This window comes from Oncorhynchus gorbuscha, linkage group LG02, assembly GCF_021184085.1.
Source record: "Oncorhynchus gorbuscha isolate QuinsamMale2020 ecotype Even-year linkage group LG02, OgorEven_v1.0, whole genome shotgun sequence".
Classification (NCBI taxonomy): Eukaryota; Metazoa; Chordata; class Actinopteri; order Salmoniformes; family Salmonidae; genus Oncorhynchus; species Oncorhynchus gorbuscha.
Genome location: NC_060174.1, coordinates 19,276,350 through 19,299,782, shown reverse-complemented (window position 1 = coordinate 19,299,782; position 23,433 = coordinate 19,276,350). Strand labels below are relative to the sequence as shown.

General features: G+C 43.2%; 3 protein-coding genes across 4 annotated transcripts in view; 2 read left to right on the top strand and 1 right to left on the bottom strand.

Moving 5' to 3' along the window:
- Positions 1-8,953, top strand: part of LOC123998592 (ankyrin repeat domain-containing protein 13C) — a 71,719-nt gene extending 62,766 nt beyond the window's left edge. For both annotated transcript variants that reach the window (XM_046303588.1, XM_046303577.1), the window contains exons 10-13: positions 5,839-5,918; positions 6,642-6,740; positions 7,120-7,220; positions 7,359-8,953. In XM_046303588.1, the coding sequence (XP_046159544.1) occupies positions 5,839-5,918; positions 6,642-6,740; positions 7,120-7,220; positions 7,359-7,489 (411 nt within the window). In that variant the 3' untranslated portion in view covers positions 7,490-8,953. The remainder of the gene's footprint in view (positions 1-5,838; positions 5,919-6,641; positions 6,741-7,119; positions 7,221-7,358) is intronic.
- A 68-nt stretch (positions 8,954-9,021) lies between these two features.
- On the bottom strand, positions 9,022-15,953 carry LOC123998572 (serine/arginine-rich splicing factor 11-like). The gene is made up of 12 exons (XM_046303556.1): positions 15,516-15,953; positions 14,505-14,638; positions 12,548-12,657; positions 12,324-12,410; positions 12,134-12,183; positions 11,732-11,862; positions 11,442-11,523; positions 11,159-11,272; positions 10,965-11,054; positions 10,338-10,427; positions 10,063-10,228; positions 9,022-9,888 (listed from the first exon to the last, which is right to left on the bottom strand). The coding sequence occupies exons 1-12, from the start codon at positions 15,626-15,628 to the stop codon at positions 9,664-9,666; spliced, it is 1,392 nt and encodes a 463-aa protein (XP_046159512.1). The 5' UTR covers positions 15,629-15,953; the 3' UTR covers positions 9,022-9,663.
- A 39-nt stretch (positions 15,954-15,992) lies between these two features.
- Positions 15,993-23,433, top strand: part of LOC123998583 (xyloside xylosyltransferase 1-like) — an 81,764-nt gene continuing 74,323 nt past the window's right edge. Inside the window, exons 1-2 of the mRNA XM_046303563.1 lie at positions 15,993-16,630; positions 17,489-18,175. Coding sequence (XP_046159519.1) covers positions 17,654-18,175 — 522 coding nt within the window. The 5' untranslated portion in view covers positions 15,993-16,630; positions 17,489-17,653. The remainder of the gene's footprint in view (positions 16,631-17,488; positions 18,176-23,433) is intronic.

The window sequence follows — 23,433 nt, the reverse complement described above, 5'->3', positions numbered from 1 at the left end:
TGGTGATCGATGGTATCAAAAGCAGCACTAAAGTCTAGGAGCACGAGGACAGATGCAGAGCCTCGGTCTGACGCCATTAAAAGGTAATTTACCACCTTCACAAGTGCAGTCTCAGTGCTATGATGGGGTCTAAAATCAGACTGAAGCTTTTAGTATACGTTGTTTGTCTTCAGGAAGGCAGTGAGTTGCTGCGCAACAGCTTTTTCAAAAGATTTTGAGAGGAATGGGAGATTCGATATAGGCCGATAGTTTTTAATATTTTCTGGGTCAAGGTTTGGCTTTTTCAAGAGAGGCTTTATTACTGCCACTTGTCATGAGTTTGGTACACATCCGGTGGATAGAGAGCCGTTTATTATGTTCAACATAGGTGGGCCAAGCACAGGAAGCAGCTCTTTCAGTAGTTTAGTTGGAATAGGGTCCAGTATGCAGCTTGAACGTTTAGAGGCCATGATTATTTTCATCATTGTGTCGAGATATAGTCCTAAAACACTTGAGTGTCTCCCTTGATCCTAGGTCCTGGCAGAGTTGTGCAGACTCAGGACAACTGAGCTTTGTAGGAATACTCAGATTTAAAGAGGAGTCCATCATTTACTTTCTAATGATCATGATCTTTTCCTCAAAGATGTTCATGAATTTATTACTGCTGAAGTGAAAGCCATCCTCTTTTGGGGAATGCTGCTTTTTAGTTAGATGTGCGACAGTATCAAAAAGAACATTTGGATTGTTCTTATTTTCCTCAATTAAGTTGGAAAAATCGGATGATCGAAGCAGCAGTGAGGGCTCTTCGATACTGCACGGTACTGTCTTTCCAAGCTAGTCGGAAGACTTCCAGTTTGGTGTGGCGCCATTTCCGTTCCAATTTTCTGGAAGCTTGCTTCAGAGCTCGGGTATTTTCTGTATACCAGGGAGCTAGTTTCTTATGACAAATGTTTTTAGTTTTTAGGAGTGCGACTGCATCTAGGGTATTGCGCAAGGTTAAATTGAGTTCCTCAGTTAGGTGGTTAACTGATTTGTGTCCTTGGGTAGTCAGAGGGAGTCTGGAAGGGCATCAAGGAATCTTTGTGTTGTCTGAGAATTTATAGCACGACTTTTGATGATCCTTGGTTGGGGTCTGAGCAGATTATTTGTTGCGATTGAAAACGTAATAAAATGGTGGTCCGATAGTCCAGGATTATGAGGACAACATTTATTCCATGGAACAAAACTAGGTCCAGAGTATGACTGTGGCAGTGAGAAGGTCCGGAGAGCTGTTGGACAAAACCCACTGAGTCGATGATGTAATGATCTTCGTCTGTTGTTTGTAGAAAGTCAGACCGAAATGCAGCGTGTAGGTTACTCATGACTTTTAATGAAGCTAATACGGTACATGAAATAACGGAAGAAGAAAACAACAAACGAATGAAACTAATACAGCCTATCTGGTGACTAACACTAAGACAGGTACAATCACCCACGAAATACAATGCGCACTCAGGCTACCTAAATACGGTTCCCAATCCGAGACAACTAGAATCAGCTGACTCCAATTAGGAATCGCCTCAGGCAGCCAAGCCTAACTAGACACACCCCTAATAATACACACTCCCAATTAATACAAACCCTAATACGAAATACAACATATAAACAGCCTGGCCTACCCAAACATATAACAAAAACACAAGATACAATGACCAAGGCGTGACAGAACCCCCCCCCCTAAGGTGCGGACTCCGGGACGCACCTCAAGAGCATAGGGAGGGTCCGGGTGGGCGTCTGTCCATGGTGGCGGTTCTGGCTCGGGACGTGGACCCCACTCCATAAATGTCCTAGTTCCTCCCCTACGCGTCCTAGGATAATCTACCTTCTCCGACGACCATGGCCTAATAGTCCTCACCCTGATCCCCACATAACTGAGGGGCAGCTTGGGACCGAGGGGCAGCTCGGGACAGAGGGGCAGCTTGGGACCGAGGGGCAGCTCGGGACAGAGGGGCAACTCGGGACAGAGGGGCAACTCGGGACAGAGGGGCAACTCGGGACAGAGGGGCAACTCGGGACAGAGGGGCAACTCGGGACAGCGGGGCAGCCCGGGACAGAGGGGCAGCCCGGGACAGAGGGGCAGCCCGGGACAGAGGGGCAGCCCGGGACAGAGGGGCAGCCCGGGACAGAGGGGCAGCCCGGGACAGAGGGGCAGCCCGGGACCGAAGCAGCCCGGTACTGAGGGGAAGCCCGGTACTGAGGGGAAGCCCGGTACTGAGAGGAAGCTCGGTACTGAAAGGGAGCCCAGAACAGAGAGGGAGCCTAGTACTGAGAGGAAGCTCAGTACTGAGAGGAAGCTCAGGCAGGTAGTAGGCTCCGGTAAATCCTGGCTGGCTGGTGGACCTGGATGATTAAGGTTGTCTGGCCGATCTAGAAGATCTTGGCAGACTGGCACTTCTGGCGGATCCTGGCAGACTGGCACTTCTGGTGGATCCTGGCAGACTGGCACTTCTGGTGGATCCTGGCAGACTGGTGACGCTGGGCCGACAGGAGACTCCGGCAGCACAGGAGAGGAGAAAGGCTCTGGCTGAGCTGAACAGGCGGGAGACTCCAACAGTGCAGGAGAGGAGAAAAGCTCTGGCTGCGCTGAACAGGCGAGGCGCACTGGACGCGCTGGGCCGACTGGTAGCACTGGTGGCGCTGGACAGACAGGAGACTCCGGCAGCGCCGGAGAGGAGAAAGGCTCTGGCTGCGCTAAACAGGCTGGAGACTCCGATAGCACAGGAGGGGAGAAAAGCACTGGCTGTGCTGAACAGGCGATGCGCACTGGACGCGCTGGGCCGACTGGGAGCACTGGTGGCGCTGGACAGACAGGAGACTCCGGCAGCGCAGGAGAGGAGAAAAGCTCTGGCTGCGCTAAACAGGCGAGGCGCACTGGAGGCCTGGTGCGTGGTGCTGGAACTGGTGGTACTGGCGCGAGGACACGCACAGGAAGCCTGGTGCGGGGAGCTGCTACCGGAGGACTGGTGTGTAGAGGTGGCTCTGGATAGACTGGACCGTGCAGGCGCACTGGAGCTCTAGAGCACCGAGCCTGCCCAAGCTTCCCTGGCTCGATGCCCACTCTAGCCCGGCCAATAGGAAGAGCTGGTATGTGCCTCACCGGGCTATGCTCCCGCACTGAAAACACCGTGCGCTCCATAGCATAACACGGTGCCTGCCCGGTCTCTCTAGCCCAACGGTGAGCACAGGGAGTATGCGCAGGTCTCCTACCTGGCATAACTATTCTCCCTTCTAGCTCCCCCCCAATAATTTTTTTGGGCTGTTTTTCCAGTTTCCTTGCCAACCGTGTTCCCTCGTATCGTCGGCTCCTATCTCCCGCTGCCTCTGCTCTCCTTAGTGCCTCCACCTGTTCCCATGGGAGGCGATCTCTTCCGGCCAATATCTCCTCCCAAGTGTAACAACCTTTACCATCCAATACGTCTTCCCATGTCCATTCTCCAAATAATTCATCCTCCCTTTGCTGCTCCAGCTGTCGCTGCCTGTTTAAACCAGCGCCTCTCCGTTTTTCCGGCGTGTCTTTTTCGTTGATTCGATTCGCCTGTAGCCCTCTTCGCATTGCTGTAGGGAATCCCAGGCGGGCTCCTGCACACGCCCTGGGTCGGCCGCCCACCTGTCGATTTCTTCCCACGTAGTATAATCCATATCGTCCTCCTTCAGATCCTGCCAGTTCACACGCTGCTCGGTCTGTGAATCGTGGTGGGTGATTCTGTAATGATCTTCGTCTGTTGTTTGTAGAAAGTCAGACCGAAATGTAGCGTGTAGGTTACTCATGACTTTTAATGAAGCTAATACGGTACATGAAATAACGGAAGAAGAAAACAACAAACGAATGAAACTAATACAGCCTATCTGGTGACTAACACTAAGACAGGTACAATCACCCACGAAATACAACGCGCACTCAGGCTACCTAAATACGGTTCCCAATCCGAGACAACTAGAATCAGCTGACTCCAATTAGGAATCGCCTCAGGCAGCCAAGCCTAACTAGACACACCCCTAATAATACACACTCCCAATTAATACAAACCCTAATACGAAATACAACATATAAACCCATGTCACACCCTGGCCTACCCAAACATATAACAAAAACACAAGATACAATGACCAAGGCGTGACAGATGATGGCTCCGAAAGCCTTTTGAAGCGGGTCTGTGGACTTTTGCGTCTGAAGCTGTGGACGATTGCGTCTGAATCTGGGCTTGCAGCACGGCTATCCTCGCCGCAAGGTGATCGTTCTCCTGTATATTATGAGTACAGGGACTGAAATAAGAAGGCATCATGTTAATGTTACTACTTAGCTTCGGCTGGTGGAGGTCCTGACAAACCACGTCCAGATAAAGCATACGGAGCGAAAAAGTTGAATGAAAAAAATTAATAATGATAAATAAATAAATGGAGTCAGGGAAAAAACAAAATTATAAACGGTAATTAAAAGTAAAAACCGTAAAGTTGTCAGGTAGCAAAGTGATGTTAGCAGCAAAACGCACAGCAGCACGTAACCAAGTCTGCAAGTTGTGACCGGAAATGACCAAGGGGGCGGACTGTACTCCTGCTCTGACTATTGTGGAGCCAGGTGTGCTGACCTACGTGAGGTAGTATGCCTGTGTGTGTCCACAGAGATGATAACCTAAGGTCAAGGTGCTGTTGATAAGGCACGTTTCGAGAATTAACGACCCCTTTTCATTCATGCAGTATGTGTCCAGTTGTAAAATCATTGATTTGTTTTTACCACTGTTTTCATTCCCGCTCTCAGCATTAGTAATGCGCTTGGGCCCTCTAGTGACACGAATGTGGTTGAGAATTGTAGAACGAATTGTGCAGTAAAAAAGTTGACTTCATAAAGGTAAAAGAGGAGACTTGAGTTCCAGAAGTAAAAGTTTTAATACAGAGCTTTTCGGGGGACAGATGGTCATGTGACAATGCAGAGGCTTAAAAGGATGGTATAACAGCCCTTGTGGTCAACAGCAAATGGCAAAAAAAAGCATGATGGCTAAAAGGGCAAATAATTATTTTGAGTTACGGGACTATTATATAGTCATTCTGAATTACTTGTACATGCATCATTACAGACATTGGTTAATATGAAACAGGTGCATCTTACAGTTGGACAATGAGGAAGGAGTGTTGACTTTGTCATGTTGTCCAGTACAGAGTGAAATTCAGCAGCTTAAGCCAGTTCAAGTTTGGATTGTCATGAGTTTAGGCCTCTGAAAATCCTGTGTGATCTGGGGCACAGAGAATGATGGAAAACACTTGTATACTTTAAGATCATGTTAAGTTATCTGTGAGTCACAGGAGGCTGCTGAGGGGAGGATGGCTCATAATAATGTCTGTAACGGAGCTAATGGAATGGTATCAAACACCTGGAAACCATGTGTTTGATGTGTTGATACCATTCCACCTAATCCGCTCCAGTCATTACCACGAGCCCCTCCTCCTCAATTAAGGTGCCACCAAACTCCTGTGGTGTGAGTAATTAAGCTGGTTACTTATAATCTGATTGTAAGCAAAGATATGGTCCGCCCTCAACGATCGTCACTCCCTTCCTCAGCATCCTACATCTCATTTATTTCAGGTGGATACAGGTCAAATCTTACAAACAATTTAGGAAAAAATTAAGTGTTTTCGAGAAAAGCATAAATAATAATTATTTATTTTTGAACTTTTAGTGGACAGTTTGTTTTGGCTGACCGTGTTTTTGTTTGTGTTCTTTGTAGTCCGTATGTAATCTAGGACCTTTTGTTTTACTTTGTTCTGTGTAGCTTTGTGTTGCCAGCTGTCTATTATTGCCAATCATTTGGGTTTCCATCTCTTTAGCCTGTGAGGCGACAGTCACTAACTGCACCTTCACCCAACACTATCTCCTGGGAGGAATATATCAACGCAGAGAACGGAAAGTATGTATGACAATCACTTTTTCACTTCTCACCACACTTCACAAGTTCTCTTTCATGCGCACTCTGACTCATTGTTAGTGTCATGTCTGTCTACATACAGGGTTAAATGAAGGACAGACAGATGGATCACTTATGCACAGTTGTGACAGGGAGGGTGGGTGGATAGTTCTATTTCAAGCCAATCCTCTTACTTCATCAGTTAAAGCTGTGGAGAGCTGTTCTACTTTCTGTTGGAGAAACCTGACCCTTGAGCTGTCAAGTTCAGCTGTCTTGTTATTATGGCTTGATGTGGATTCATTAGTTTCCACTAGCTTCCACAGCCAAAGTCAAAATTGGAAAAAATAAATAAATAATGTGTGGTCTTAATTTAAGGTTAGTGTTAGGCATAAGGTTAGCAGTGTGGTTAAGGTTAGGTTTAGACTTCGAATAATATTTTAAGAAGATAAATTGTAGAAATGGGCGTAGTTTGACTTTGAGGGTATAGGCGCTAGTGTTGACCGTTTCAGTAGCAAACGGCTACTGCTTCCCCCTTCAAATTATTTTTATTTTTAAATTGTGACATTTTTCTAGATGTCACTGAAGTGCAGAGCTTCTATACACTCCCTTCAGTCATTTCACTTTCAGGACCACAGTAAGATTTTCTTCCTTTCTTTTCTTTCGAAAGTATTTACCTCATTTTCACCTCATTTTCTGACAGACATTCTCTCTCTTTTTCTCCTTCAGAGCGCCTCATCTAGGAAGAGAGCTGGTATGCAAGGAGAGCAAGAAAAATTTCAAAGCGACCGTAGCCATGAGTCAAGACTTCCCGCTGGGCATTGAATCGTAAGTCTTCTCTTCGATCTCCCCCAGACGACCTTTAAGTCTAGCCAGACAGCAGTAGTTGACAAATTGGATTATTTAAACATTTTAATAACATTTCATAAAAAATATTCACGAAGTATTGATATCTGAGATTAAGCTTGTATGAAGTGAACCTAGTTTTTGCTTATTCTGGGCTAAATAGGTTGATTGATACAAACTGCCTGATAGCCTCCTTTTTTTTGTGGTGTGCAGAGACCTCGTTCTCTCATTATTATTATCCCCATCACTAATTGAATGTGCCAGTGAATGTAGCCTGCAGTACTCTCTGGCATGAAGTGATGCATGACATCTATTCTTCATTGAGTGAGAATGAAATACCTTTTTGTTTTTTTATTTTCAGGTTATTAAACGTTCTGGAGGTGATAGCTCCCTTCAAGCACTTTAATAAACTCAGAGAGTTTGTTCAAATGAAACTCCCTCCTGGTTTCCCTGTCAAGCTGGGTAAGTACTATGGTATACTGCTTTGTCGGTGGTAAACGTATTGTACAGTAAAAGAGATCCAGTTGGATGTATACTGACTGACTGATTATTTCCTGATGATGATGTTATATGTTTCCCTTTGTCCTTTCCCCCACACAGATATCCCTGTCTTTCCAACCATTACGGCCACCGTGACTTTTCAAGAGTTCCGCTACGACGAGTTTGAGCAGTCCATCTTCACCATTCCCATTGAGTACAAAGAGGACTCCAGCCGCTTCCCTGACCTTTAACCCCTTCAGCTGGACACTGGAAAGTGGTCACCTATGAAAAGGCATTGATATTTCATCAAATTGTCGTAGGAGAACAAAAATAAATTGAATGTGTGAGATTTTAAATGGAAGTGAAAATATGTTGTGCATGTAATGTTTATAAAGGGACTGACCTGTAGTAAAGCACTGAATTCACTGTATGGGACATATGTGGAGAATAATAAATACTGTTCCACTGTAAACAACAAGTAGCTACTATCCAGAGCTTTGTTTGGAGTAGCGTGAACTTTGGGCACTGTTTAGATGCACTACAGCCAGTCTGTACTGGGCTGTACTACAGTCTGTACTGGGCTGAGCAGCAGAGATGGCGGATCTACTGCACCAGTCGATACTCAACCCTTTGGTTGAGTAATTGCTAGGAATTTCAATTATACTAGAGCGGAGTTGTCTTATTCTACTTGACTGGCAGCAAGCGTGGCATTAAGTTATTACAAGCCTTGTTTTCTTAATCTAACAGACTGTACACTTCAGTTAATGACAATTAACCAGGTGTACATTTTTGAGAACAAGTTCTGTAGATGATTAGGTACGAAATGAAGTACAATGTAAATGAACTTTTTACAGGTATGAAAAACCAGGCCTTTCCCTGCGCAAGGTGTAAATACCTCTTTGTATTTTTTATTTTTGTTAATATGGGAGTAGAGGTCTTCTATGACAGGAAGAGTTTCAGAAGTTTTATGCAAAGGTTAGTTGTTATTTCTCCCATGAGGTCATTGGTTTGTATCGTGGTGGCAATGGATATTTTTGTACATAGAATATTGGGCTGGTGAAGGTCTCTCCAATTCTTAGTTTTGTCTTTGGCAGACCTAAGTCAAGTCTTAGTTGACATCTTCCCTTACATACCTATGTGTGAGCCAAGTGTACAAAGCATGGTGAGATCTTACATCCTTGAGTTTCAGTGTCCAAGGACTGGACTATTTGGCAGTTGCAGTTAGGATTTCAGGAGTGTTCATTTGTTTCAAGAACAGTTTGTCAAGTCCTGTTTGCAAGAATATTGCTCCTTAGTTGAGGAAAAGGTCAAATCCAACAAGCTCAACGATGCCTTTAAGGAATGAAATGGGACTTCGCTGAAGTGGTGCTCATGTGGTTCTGCTGGGTGCCACAGGGTTCGCTGAGCTGGAGGGTGTTCAATTCAGCAACAGTAGACATGGCAGAATGCTTTCTACTCTAATTTTCTATTTACATTGATTAGTGGCCTATTGACAGCCAGTGTTTATCAAGCTTCCACATACCACTGGTTAGTGCTGCAAATGGAAGTGTGCTTTCTTCACTTGTGCTGAATGTTTTTACTTCTGACCCTGGCTTTAGCAGCCACACCCTAATGTACACATGCATTTATGTCAGCTGTACATCAAGACCTTGTAAAAGCCTGCCACACTATTTTCATATGAAAAAGTACTCAAATAAAGTCTCAATGAACTTGTGTACCGTTTGTTTAGCATGCATTTCAAAACTGGTGCAGGTTATTGAATATATCCCACCACACAACCATAGCCATGTTGACCAAGTTTTATTAGATCCTTTGTAAAACATGTTGCAGACAGTACAGGGTGTTCATCATAATCCACAAACACTCATTTTGATCTACAGTATATCGTCACAAGGGTGGGAGGGTATGACTGGACACAACAGTATTAAACACTTAACAGGAGTCAATTTATCAGGATTCTAACAAAGAATAGAAAGCTGCACTGCACCAAAAACAATGGTACCAGGCTAAATAAGATTAACAGTGAGTAAGCTGGGGATTAAACCCTGTCCTGTAAATTTAAATACACCATTTCAGGAGAAAACAGTTCTCTACATTCAAGATGAGTAAAATCTTTTGAGGACCAAAATAGAAACGCTTTCAAAATTGCTCACATTCAACTTAAAGAAAAAGTAGTACAGCAATGTGACATTTTTTTAAACTGTCATCTTTTACAAAAAAGGTACTCATTTGGGCCAGATTCCTACACATGCTCACTGGTAATGTCCACTACAAAAATAAACTGCCATTCCAAACAGAAAAAGATTTCCCTAACAGGTCTCTAAAATGCAACTCCAATAAGACTACAAAACAGCAGACACCTGCAAGTATTAATTTAAGGTTAAGTGATCCATGATGTCATCTGGCTGGGTCTCTCTGGGTGCACTCAGTCACTCATCTCCATGTCATCCTCATCATGGTGGTCATCTCCATTCTGTTTGGAGTTCTTGCTGCTCTCCTCTGCAGGCTTCTTTTCAGACTCCTCCCGGGGCTTAGGGGATGACACCAAATCAGGGTTGCTCTTCCTCTCTTCTTCCTCTACCTCTTTTCCACTGTCATAGCCCTGCTCCTCCTCATCATAATCCCTGGTCACCTGCAAGAGCAAAGAGCTCTGAGCAACAAAAGAATGGAAAATTAAACAGGTCAGTTAGGACATGACAACATTCAGGGTCTGTTTTCCCCAGACATAGTTTAAAGCCAGTCCTGGCTAAAAACCTATTTCGATAGACACTTAACTGATGTTAGAATGAGATGTGTTAATGAGGGAAAGTCAGTGGTTGCACACCTTGACATCTCCTTTCTCGCCGTCAGATTTACGGTCGTGGTCCTTCTCCTGGTCTTTGCTCTTCTTGCTGGTGGATCGTTCTCTTTCGTCTCGGCCTCTGACCTCTTTCCTCTCGCGATCCCTGTCCTTCTCTCGTTCTTTGTCCTTCTTTTTGTCCTTCTTGTGCCTGTGGGGGGACAAGAACCATTGTATTTAAACAGACAGGTACACCTACAGATCACTGCATTGTAAAGTCCAGTGTGGTTCTGGAGGACCATTTCATGTATCACACTCACCTTCTAGGGGAAGGGGACCTGGACAGTTTCCTCTTTGGGGACCTGGATTTCTTTGGTGACCGAGAGGCACTGCGGCTTCTTCTACGTCTCCTGTTGAAGACCAGATAGAGATGCGAAGGAAACCAATTACAATAAAAAATTAACATAAAAAAAAAAATGTTTATTTAAGCATGTTAAAAAACAGCTTTGTGTTAGAATGGTGTGGGCGTATACAGGGCATCACAAATATTTATGCGAGTAGACCACTGATTGGCCAGGTCAACCTCCTCAGGAGGGTGATGTCCTCAAGCTTTTTTTTTTACCGTCTGTTTGAAATGCATGTCTGAGGTGTTTTTTTTTTAGGTGCATTTTTTCCTCTCCAATTCATGCTTTGGCCACAAACACAAGTCAACAACATTATTTGGGTTTGAGTTAGCAGAATTTACTTTTAAAAGGGAGTTTGTCACTGGACAGTTACTTTAATCCTATATTCCACTGGTTGTCTTTGGATTCCTGAAAAGGTTTAGAATATCAAGCGGGATCAATGCATTTAGGTCAAGCTAATATATATATAAGTCACACGGGACCATTGATTAACCATGATTAACCATCATACCAGCAGACTCCTCCTGTATTTAAACCACTCACCGACTGATGCTTCGAGACCTCCTGGTACTGCTGTAGCTCTTAGGCGGCGTCTTGGAGCGCTTCTTAGATTTCTCCTCTTTCTTCTTATCCCTACAGGAAAAACAAAGGCAAACAATGATTTGAAGGAATCCTGATACAGGCACATCATGCATTTTCCTGACCCCCGCTGTGAATAAAACACTAGATGGACACACCTGGATTTGCTGCGTCTGCCCCTCTCTCTGGAGTGGGACTTCCTTCTGCGGGGGCTCTTCGACCGCCTCCAGCTCCTCGAGTGCGACCTCCGTCGAGACCTGCTCTTCGATCGCCTGCAATCAGAACAGACCGTAAAAAAAACAGAACTCAGAGCTGTCCCAACTAATCTATGCACTCAACTCAAGTTTGCCAATATCAACTCATGAATATACAGGTAAAGTGGGGCTAACATTCAGCACATTCCCAAAATTGCTGAATGTTGCAGTTTCATCAGTGGCACACCTGTGACGAGAGCGAGACCTGGACCTCCTCCGCCTTGACCGAGAGCTGGAGCGGGAATGCTTGCGCTTGTCGTCTTTCTTATCTGCAATGACATTTACCAGTTATACAAACAAAAATAATGAATGTTCAGGAAACTCCAATGTAACACAAATCTGAAAAAAAAACATTACACTTACAACGACAATGCCTGCAGATGCAAGGAAGAGCACAGTAGAGGATAGGAATGAGTCAGTCAAAATACAAGGGTAATACTGCAAATATAAAAGTAGTCTAAATTAGTGAGAACTCACTTCCAGGCTCAATAGCTGCAGAGATGAGAGACTGGGCCTCTCTGACCCTCTTCATGGCAGCCTCAATCTCCTTGTTGGAGTCATTCTTCATACCATGATTAACCATCATACCAGCAGCCATTGGATTCATCCTGCAATGGTTAAAACAATAACAGTAAGTGCCATTTAGCAAAAACTTTTATCCAAAGAGACTTAGTCATACATGCACGCATTTTTACATATGGCTGGCCGCGGAAATCGAACCAACAACCCTGATTGTGCAAGCGCCATTCTCTACCAACGGAGCCATACAGGACCACATAAAACCCAGTTAGTCACACAGAAATAATACAGATTACCACATATTCAATAACTGTTTTGATAATATTCTTTAGACTGGTTAGAATTGCAAGTGATACTTACTTAGTAGGATCCATGGATTGCATAAGCTTCAGAAAGTCAGCAGAGAGGGCCTAAAATAGAGAACACAAATGCATAGCTATATAAATGTGATCATTCCACCAATAGGTTATCAGAAAAGGTGTTATGCTGTTGTTATAACCTAGAGCTGTTTTAAAAGTACAGAGTAGTGTAGAAAGTAGCCATGTCCAACCTGAGGGTTCATGTTGCCAGACATGCCCATGGCAACCATGGGATCCATGTTTGGATTTCCAAGAGCTGAAAGGGGCACACCTCCCATCTGCCAGAATAAGGGATACATTAGACAAATCGTCTTTTCAGCTACTTCTTTACTGTGAAGAAAATGGGCCCTTACATAATTACAGTTAATAGGTCTCAATACAGCACCAAAAGATACAGTCCCTGCAAAACACTTACAGACGCCAAATGATTTGGAGTGGGGAGAAGGCCCCCTCCAGGCATGCATCCCGCCACAGCATTCGCTGGTGCCAGCAGTGACAGAGCTTTAGACTCGTCAGGAATCACTCCTGGAGAAAAACACAGAATCAGTACAGGTCTCCACAAACATACACCACACTCAAACAGAGCCACAGACAGACCACCTCAGGCTAACTACTCTTACTACAATAGATATGTAGCAAGATATACATTCCATTTTGTGATGTCTGAAAATGTTGGTCGCTGACTTGTTTAGTATGATTTCAGAATACTACTAAGAGAACAAAGTCACAATACACACTGGTCAACACTGCCAAGATTGTATCACCTGTACTTGTTTTTTAAGTCATGAACCAAACGTAAGCAAGCACAGCCGGTTGTCCAGTGGGATGTGCTCTCAAGTTTCATTAGATGTTTTATGAACAAGCGATACGCGTCGGCTGCTTCGCTACAAAGCACACAAAAACATCAAGATACACAAAACAAAGTTCATGATTTTGGCGTCAACAGCAGGGAACAGTTCATTACTTTTGCCTTAAAACACTTACCATTACATTAAATCAAATTAAAACAAATGCTCAACCAAATTCTGTTCTGGGCTTTTGCTGATGGCTTCTTTCTTCCAAAGAGCCTACAACACTTGACTGGCTACTGTATTCACCAGGTACAGTGTTGTAAAGTTTAACTTAACTTGCAACTTACAGAAATGCTGACAAGGAAAAAAAACAAGTACAGAGTAGGTTCTTATAAATAACGGAAAATTCCAGCAAAAGGCCGAATACAATGGTGCCCAATGCTGAAGGAAAATATTATACAATAGTTAAATAAAAAGGAAAATCTTATGAGATGATCCATGGGTGTGCAATCTGAAATTAAGCTAATTTCAAATCAAACAACTTTTCATATTTACAGAGAAATGACAGAAAGGACACTTGAGAAACAGGATAAGCTGCAGAAGACAAAACTGTTGGGTGGCATTTTCAGCAGGGCCTGGTATATAGGGCTGGCTGAACCAGGAAAAAGAACTGTAAAACACAACAACAAAAAGAAAAACCACCGTTAAATGTTTGTCTTACTGAACCCTTTCAGAGTCAAGTGGAGAGGATCATTATAAAGCATTTCACTGCAACAACAACCAGAGTTATTTTACCTGCAGTATATGTGGGAATGGAGATACACATATATAAAAGGACTGAAACACAGCTATTCAATTTGGATGGGTTAAGGTAAAAAATAAAATAAAAACATGTGAATCTTCATAATCAGGACCAAAATGGTGTTCAGAATCTTCCAGGACTATAGCTAGAATTAACTAAAATGATATAGACCTAGTACTATACAAATCTACTCTGGCATGCATAGCTGCAATTAGTTAATTTACCTTTGCATGCTTCCTTTAGCTGATTAGATGCAAACCCACTACTAATTGTGACCTTCATCAAACTTTAAATATCTTAAGTGTCTAGATTTGAGATTGTTTATATGCGGGGACAGGGCAAGCCCTCGGGCCCTGCTATTCATATGGTTCATTGAGTGGTTACCCTTATAATGAAAAAGAATGCCTTGGACATAGAGAAAGAGAGTTAATCTTTACAGCAGAACAGTGGGAAGGGACTCGTGAGCCGAGTGGCCATTTATTTGTCTAATATCCTGATGGTTGAAGAGGACCCTTTTCAGTCAGCATGGAAGGGGTTCTGCAAATGCCTTGTCCACTATGAAAACCACAACACAAATGACAGAGAGAGAAGTTTAAAAAAATAAAAATATGCTAGTACAGCAAGATAACACATATTCCCCTTTTACCCCTAGTATATTTCCAAATGTTTGCAACAATCCAAAAAGTGTATGGTTTTGGATGTAGCATCGGGTTTGGTTAAGCTTTGTTAGTTCATATAGTATGTTGGAAAACATTAGAAATAGGACTAAGATCACCAACCTTCTGCAAATGGGACAACAATCAGGGCTCTGTCCACGAAGACAGTGTTGGTCAGATGCTGGGACACTCCAACCGACTCCGTCTCAAGGAACTTTACAAAACAGACACGTGAAGTCACAGGCAAGGGAGATTCACTGGAAGAAAATACACATTTGTTGTACAAGAAATAATTTCTCGACATAAGGTAACAGAAACAAGGTTCTAATAATGGTTATTACGGCGTATTCGTGAAAACAAATGCTCACTAATCACTTTTCTAACGAATGCTACAATTGGGAAGAGATGAAAGAACATATCTCTTGCAGTCTTTTCTTTGCCACGAGAGCTTCAGAGGGATGATCAAGAAGTCTCCTAACTCCTACCTTAACTGCAGTGCAGCCAGGTGTAATTCGACAGGTGAAAAACAGCAAAGCACAGAACACATCAATTAGGCTAGCTCCTACTACCCTACCCGGTTATTTCATAGCATGGCGAGGGTAATATAAAGATTCAAAACAGATTCTGCTTCCAGTTTGTTTGGTCAACTCAGGAGATTATATTAAATTACGAAATAAACAGATTAATATTATAACAATTAATTAAGTATTCTAATGATATGGATCAACTACCATTGACTGCACTGCAGGCCTGCTTTGTTTTTCGGTAGTTGGTATAATTTAGCTAGTTTACTAGCTAGCCAATGTTCCATATAGGTAGTGTGGGCAAGCGTTCGTATATATCATCTCCATTAAAATTGATGCAACAGCATTTACTACAAAATTAACTAGTTAACCATCATCCATCGTTAACTAGCTAACGTTAGCTAGCTAAATTGCGAGCTTAGACAAGTAACGTAAGGCGCGAGTTAGGCTCATATGTATCAGTGGCGCAAGTGTGCTATGCTAGTTAAGGTATATTATGGCCGCACAGGCCCCAAACAGCACTATGACCATTTTTTTTTTAATATATAGAAAATTAGCTAGTTTTGTCGCTAGTCAGTTAACTACATTGTTTCATATTCAGAATACTCACTCGGGTGGAAATAACTTAAGCTCTTCAATATTTCCCAGAAATCCGAAGAGAGTTCTCATCTGTTCGGAGGTGGTGCTCGGAGACACATTTGTCACTTGAATAACGTTCGTCATTTTCCACGACTAGTTTGTCAATTTGAAACTCACAAAAGTCAAGCTAAATGTAAAGAACCCAGCGAAATTAGCATCAAAAGAACTTAAATTAGAATTGTGCTGTCAAACAACTAGCTAGCTGCTACACACAATTGAATTCCCACCGCCCATTAGCTAGAATATATTGTAGCTAGGTCTTCTTGTTTCAGTCATATGATATGGCCTACCCGCCCTCCGTATGATAGGCGTGGCAGTGCTGACGTACTGGTGGTATGGCAAATTCTGTTTTTCAAATTAAATTTTTCCCCAATTTACCATGAACTGTTCTTGTATACCGTTTCACTTATAGTAGCTACTTAGATATCACTTTGTGCGTTTTGTCAGGTTTCGTAAAACAGTCGGCGGAAGAAGCAATGAACTGATGCTGAGTTCAAAACAACTGGAAGGCAGTGATATTTAGGTCGGAAAATCGGAGCTCTAGAAAGAGCACCCAAATTCCTGACTTGGAACTCCGAGTTGGATAACCGTTCAAAACTATTTTTCCTAGTTGGAGCTCGATTTTCCGACTTCCCAGTAAACTAGGACTCACTGACGTTGGAGATTCTCGAGACGCCAGTTGTTATGAACGCGGCATCAATCTAGGGGAGTGATTTAAACGTCATCACCGGAAGTGGCATTTAGATTAGTGTGACAAGCTAGCTACAAAACATCTGATCTATAGTCTGAATACCAATTTTATGCAAATGTTTATTTCTATTTCAAGTTGACAAGCAATAGTCATCAGGGGAATAATTTGCGGTCCTCACGGTGTTCGTGACATGTATTTTGTCTGTACAAACCTGTTGCTTCCAAAATGTGCATCTTTAACAGAGCTAGTGTTAGCTAGCTTGATAATACTGTACCACAGAACAATGAGGTTAAGTTATGCACATCTTTGACTGTACTGTCATTGGTACCAGTCTGCCTGCTCCAACTCAGCTGTCACAACCTTCTCTGTATCGAGAGTTCTCCAACACCAACATGGTGAGTTAATGCATGTGTACTGTTTTCTTGTTCTTTACTGTTGCATGGCCACATGCATGGCCACACTCCGTCACTTTACAAACAAGTCATTGGAGGAAGGATTATGTTTTTAGCTCGGTCTGAACATTAATACACATCGCTTGCGGTACGATTTTGGAAACATAATGACCTTATTTCATATCAGCAAGAATTTAGAAAACGTTATTGGTACCTTTTGTATAGGGTTGGAGTTCCTACATGACTATCTCCATGTTTACAGCCCGTGTTCACAGATGACAGACAAGAGGTACCATTTGTTCTAAGTAGCTATCTCGCATGCTCTGAAATGTGTTGTCACTGAAAAATACTGTCGGCTCCAATTGTGGTAAAGCCGGTTAAAACAATCTATAGTGTGTATTTAACATGTGATTAGAAAGCAAAGGGATTTTTTTCTTGAACCGTATCGTATTTGAGAAATTATTCACGTTTAAATAGAGTATTTGGCTGTTTTGTCTGCCAGAGGCAGTCTACTGTTGGAAATCAAATGTAAGGTCATTGGAGCTTCAGGCGTAATGGTAACGTTCGGCTTCTTAAGAGTACATCTTGGGCTAGGTCATTGCATGCTGAATAACATGGTCGCCGAATGCAAGCATTGGAAGACACTAGCGATTTTCATGCAAACAATCTTTTCAAACTCAGCTTAGCGCTTTACACTGTCTGTTGCAAGAATTGCTGTGTTAATTATTTTAAGAACTCAGCTACTTTATTCTCGATGCATTTGCATTATAGCTACGCCACATTTCTTTCAAGTGATAATAATGAACACTTTGTACATTTCAATTAAGGTAGACTGACCTTAGTAATTCATTCCTTTTCTAGGAAAAGGACTTCTCAACCTTGTCAGGGCGTGGACAAGACTAGTAAATGATTCTCAAACCAACACTGCCCAATAAGGATCCAGCATGTTAAACTCAGGGTTCATCCCAATATTCTTCAAGCTGAGACTATAACAGCACTTCTGCTTTCATCTGTGGGAGTCACAGCATGGGTATCCTGAGGGTTCTAGTCAACACTATGGGTAGAGTCAGCACCTTCAGGTCCTATCAGTTTGTCCTCCTCCTCACGGCTGCGCTGGCCGTTGTAGCCTTCTATTTCTTTGGCTCAGAGAGGCATGATTTCTCCAGCACCACCAAGCGCATCAAGCAGACCCAGGCCAGCCACAACACCAACCGGAACGACGCAGACCTTTCCCTGGACACCAGGCTGGTGCACCCTGAGGGAGGAGAGTTGGAGAGGGATGGAGAGGAGGGTGAAGTCAGGGCTAGGAGGGCAGACGGTGGGCATGAGGTCAGCCAGTACTACCATGCCCTCATGATGTTCACGAAGGTGGACAAGAGCCGAAGCCTGCAGGAGAAGTTCCGAGTGGCCATGTTATCCATGGCGAAATACAGCCTCTTCCTGGACAAAGAGGTGCTTGTCCTTCATTTTGTGAGCGACGAGGCCAGCCGAGAGCTGGGCGAGAGGATGCTCCCGGAGCTGCTCCTTGTCGGAACTTTTCAGTACGAGGTAAGTCTGTTTGGAGCCATGCATCTTGCCAGGATTACCACTCAACAGTCAGTATGTGTGCTTGTGTTAAATGGAATGTTAGTCCTAAAATGTGGAGTCTAGCGTTTGAACCTTTAAAAATTAAGCTTAAGCCCTCACCTGGCAAACACAGGCTTTGTTTGGAGGAGCGTACTGGCAGGTAATTGCACAAATGTACTGTGAATAGTTTAACGCAGGGGGGCAGTGTTGCCTTTCCAAAACATCTTAGTTTAGAAATCCCCCTCTGCTTTCTTTTTTCCCCTCAGCCACTGGAAGGATTAAGCTGTACCTAATACAGAGAGAGAAGAGATCACTTTATTGGTAAATTGCACACAAGGTCCAACCAAAATTTGAATTCTGCTTTTAACCCAACCCCTCAGACCGAAAGTAGTATGCATCTATCTCCGTCTATATACTATACAGTGCATTCTGAAAGTATTTAAACACCTTGACTTTTTCCACTCTTACATTACAGCCTTATTCTAAAATGGATTAATTCCTCAGTCTACACACAATAACACTGACAAGAGAAAAGTTTTAGAAATGTTTGCAAATGTATAAAAAAAGCATACCTTATTTACAACTTGGAGTCCACCAGTGTTAAATTCAATTGATTTATACATGATTTGGAAAGGCACTCACCCGTCTATATAAAAAGGTCCCACAGTTGACAGTGCATGTCAGAGCAAAAACCAAGCCATGAGGTCGAAGGAATTGTCTGTAGAGCTCAGAGACATAATTGTGTCAAGGCACTCCTGGGGAAGGGTACCAAAACATTTCTGCAGCATTGAAGGTCCAAGAACACAGTGGCCGCCATTATTCTTAAAATAGAAGTTTGGAACCACCAAGACTCTTCCTAGAGCTGGTCGCCCAGCCAAACTGTGCAATCGGGAGAGAAGGGCCTTGGTCAGGGAGGTGACGAACCCGATGGTCACTTTGACAGAGCTCCAGAGTTCCTCTGGAGATGGGAGAACCTTCCAGAAGCACAATCTCTGCAGCACTCTGCCAAATCAGGCCTTTATGGTAATGGCCAGATGGAAGCCACTCCTCAGTAAAACGCACATGACAGCCCACTTAAAGATTGCCAAATGGCACCTAAAGACAGACCATGAGAAACAAGATTCTCTGGTCTGATGAAACCAAGATTGAACTTTTTGGTCTGAATGCCAAGCATCACACCTGAAGGAAACCTGGTACCTTCCCTACGGTGAAGCATGGTAGTGGCAGCATCATGCTGTTGGGATGTTTTTCAGCGGCAGGGACTGGAAGACTACTCCGGATCGACAAAGATTAACAGAGCAAAGTACAGAGAGATCCTCGAAAAACTGCTCAGGACCTCAGACTGGGGTGTAGTTTCACCTTGCAACAGGACATTAACCCTAAGCACACAGCCAAGACGACAGGAGTGGCTTCGGAAACAAGTCTCAATGTCCTTGGTAGTTCCAAACAAGAATGGAGGCCACTGTGTTCTTTGGGAACTTCAGTTCTGCGGACATTTTTCGGTGCCTTGCCACAATCCTGTCTCGGAGCTCTACGGACAATTCCTTCAACCTCATGGCTTGCTTTTTACTCTGACATACACTGCCAACTGTGGGACCTTATATAAACAATTGTGTGCCTTTCCAAATCATGTCCAATCAATTGAATTTACCACAGGTAGACTCCAAGTTGTAGAAACGTCTCAATGATCATCAATGGAAACAGGATGCACCTGAGCTCAATTTTGTGTCTCATACTTATGTAAATAAGCTATTCATGTTTTACATTTTTTTATAGATTTGGTAACATTTCTAATCCTGTTTTTGCTTTGTCTTCATGGGGTATTGTGTGTAGATGAGGGAAAAAAATGTTTTCATCCATTTTGGAATAAGGATGTAAAGTAATAAAATGTGGAAAAAGTCAAGGGGGCTGAATACTTAGTCCATGCACATTACAGTCCATGCATGGTCTTTAAGTGTGGTGAGAATGAAGGTGCAGTAATATAGGAATGGCTCTGTCATCTGTTTCTCTTTTCAATGAAAGTTGCATGCAATGAACATGTACAAGTATGTATTACCAGTCAACTTGACACATCTACTCATTCCAGGGGTTTTCTGCATTGTAGAATAATAGTGAAGACATCAACTTTGAAATAACACATGGAATCATGTAGTAACCAAAAAAGTGTAAACAAAATCAAATATATTTTGTATTTGAGATTCTTCAAAGTAGCCACCCATTGTCTTGATGACAGCTTTGCACACTTTTGGCATTCTCTCAATCAGCTTCATGAGGTAGTCACCAGGAATGCATTTCAATTAACAGGTTTGCCTTGTTAAAAGTTAATTTGTGGAATTTCTTTCCTTAATGAGTTTGAGCCAATCAGTTGTTTTGTGACAAGGTGTGGGTGGTATACAGAAGATAACCCTATTTGGTAAAAGACCAAGTCCATATTATGGCAAGAACAGCTCAAATAAGCAAAGACAAGGCCTGCTGCAAAGAAACCACAAGTAAAGGACACATAATAAAAAGAAGAGACTTGCGTTGGCCAAGAAACATGAGCAATGGACATTAGACCATTAGAAATGTGTCCTTCGGTCTGGAGTCTTTTTGAGATTTTTAGTTCCAACTGCCATGTCTTTGTTAGACACAGAGTAGGTGAACAGATGATGTCCGCATGTGTGGTTCCCACGCTGAAGCATGGAGGAGGAGGTATGTGGGTGTGCTTTTCTGGTGACACTGTCAGTGATTTATTTAGAATTCAAGGCACACTTAACCAGCATGGTTACCACAGCATTCTGCAGCGATACGTGCCATCCCATCTGGTTTGCGCTTAGTCCCACTCATTTGTTTTTCAACAGCACAATGACCCAAAACAACTCCAGACTGTGTAAGGGCTATTTGACCAAGGAGAGAGATGGAATATTGCATCAGATGACCTGGCCTCCACAATCACCAGACTTTTTTTCTGGTTTACTACATGATACCATATGTGTTATTTCATAGTTTTTGAGATCTTCACTATTATTCTACAATGTAGAAAATAGTCAAATAAAAACCCTTGAATGTGGTGTCCAAATGTTTCACTGGTACTGTCTATACAGTGTCAGCTCGTTCATGCAAACTAACCCAGTGGTTTCAAACACACAAAAATGAATATTCAGCTTCCACCACAGAAACAAATCACTCTCTCTATGACACGCACAGTCACTAATGGGATGCCTGTGAACTGTGATGGCATGTTGACATGGTGGTCTGCAAATCCTCACCTAATTTCTGTAATTATTCATCTCTCAGGAGGGCCAACATAGGACAGTGGTTATGTAAACCCTTTTGTGACTCCCTGACTGTTTAGTGACAACTGTCTGAGACCCCTGTGAACGAAACCCGTGAACGAAACAAACAACTCTTACTATTCTAGTCCATTGTCCCATTTTCAGGACCCTGTCTTTCAAAGATAATTTGTAAAAATCAAAATAACTTCACAGATCTTCATTGTAAAGGGTTTAAAAACTGTTTCCTGTGCTTGTTCAATTAACCATAAACAAGTAATGAACATGCACCTGTGGAACGGTTGTTAAGACACTAACAGCTTACAGATGGTAGGCAATTAAGGTCACAGTTATGAAAACTTAGGACACTAAATAGGCCTTTCTACTGACTCTGAAAAACACCAAAAGAAAGATGCCCAGGTAACATCTCACAGCAAGAACTGGCAAATCTGGTGCAGTCCATGAAGAGGAGATGCACTGCAGTACTTATTAATGCAGCTGATGTCCACTTTTGATTGTTCATACAAATATTGTTCATACAAATATTTACACATGTTAAGTTTGCTGAAAATAAACGCAGTTGACAGTGAGAGGATGTTTTTTTTGTTGCTGATTTTACATAGACATGCATGCATGTATGTATGAGTTACACACTGTAACAAGTGTGTGTGTGTGCGCTTGCATACGTGTAAATGCTTGTGTGGCCTTGTTGACACTAGAGCAGTCCATGTGCTCTGAAGGAAAGTGTTTTTCCCAGTCCTAGTCCCATGGGTTCTGGCCAGATTTGTGTCTTTTATGATTTGTTAGTCAATGGGTACAAGCATGGGACAGGACATGGGACTTTCCACGATGACCGTGGTTTGTTTACTGCAGGCTCCCATGACGTAGAGGGGTGACTGTCCATGACCCTAGTCCCTCTGTTCAGTGGACTGGAGTCAGCAAGCCAGGAAAAGCTGAGAGGAAGCTTTGCTCAATGTGGGCTTCCCTTCTCAAACCAGTGCAGCGGAGCAACCAAAAATCTGTTATTTTAGAATATGTGGACATCTATAAGTACCTAGGTGTCTAGCTAGACTGCAAACTCTCTTTCCAGACTCATATCAAACATCTCCATCCAAAATCAAATCTAGAGTCTGCATTGTATTTCGCAACAAAGCCTCCTTCACTCACGCCGCAAAACTTACCCTAGTAAAACTGACTATCCTACTGATCCTCGACTTTGGCGATATCATCTACAAAATAGATTCCAATACTCTACTCAGCAAACTGGATGCAGTTTATCACAGTGCCATCCGTTTTGTTACTAAAGCACCTTATACCACCCACCACTGCGACCTGTATGCTCTAGTCGGCTGGCCCTCGCTACATGTTCGTCGCCAGACCCACTGGTTCCAGGTCATCTACAAGTTCATGCTAGGTGTCATGCAGGTGAAAGAGGACCCAAAAGCGACTTGGCGAAAACAGAGTCTTTAATCCAGTAAAGTAAATACAAACAAAAAACACAACTTTCACTCGAAATGACGAGGACAAACTGGAGACTCGATCTTGAACAGCAGGTGAACAGCAGGTTGCCTCGGGAAGGCACTTGAACCAGACAGACTCAGACACCTGCTCACCACGCAGCATCTGAGGAAAACACGACACGACAGGGCGATACACAAACACAGCACGGTGAATTCTAGACAAGGAACCGACAGGACAGGAACGGAACACAAAGGAAGAAATAGGGACTCTAATCAGGGGAAAGGATCGGGAACAGGTGTGGGAAGACTAAATGATTGATTAGGGGAATAGGAACAGCTGGGAGCAGGAACGGAACGATAGAGAGAAGAGAGAGCGAGAGAGTGAGAGGGAGGAGAGAGAGGGATAGAAAGAGGGAAAGAACCTAATAAGACCAGCAGAGGAAACGAATAGAATGGGAAGCACAGGGACAAGACAAGATAATAAATGACAAAACATGACAGTACCCCCCACTCACCGAGCGCCTCCTGG

Excerpts from the sequence above, each read along its gene's own strand:
- LOC123998572 (XM_046303556.1), bottom strand. The coding sequence starts at position 15,628 with ATGACGAACGTTATTCAAGTGACAAATGTGTCTCCGAGCACCACCTCC. Across the intron at positions 11,524-11,731 it reads TGCAGCTATTGAGCCTGGAA|ATAAGAAAGACGACAAGCGC; the intron begins GTGAGTTCTCAC and ends ATGTCATTGCAG. Across the intron at positions 11,055-11,158 it reads GGCAGACGCAGCAAATCCAG|GGATAAGAAGAAAGAGGAGA; the intron begins GTGTGTCCATCT and ends TTTTTCCTGTAG.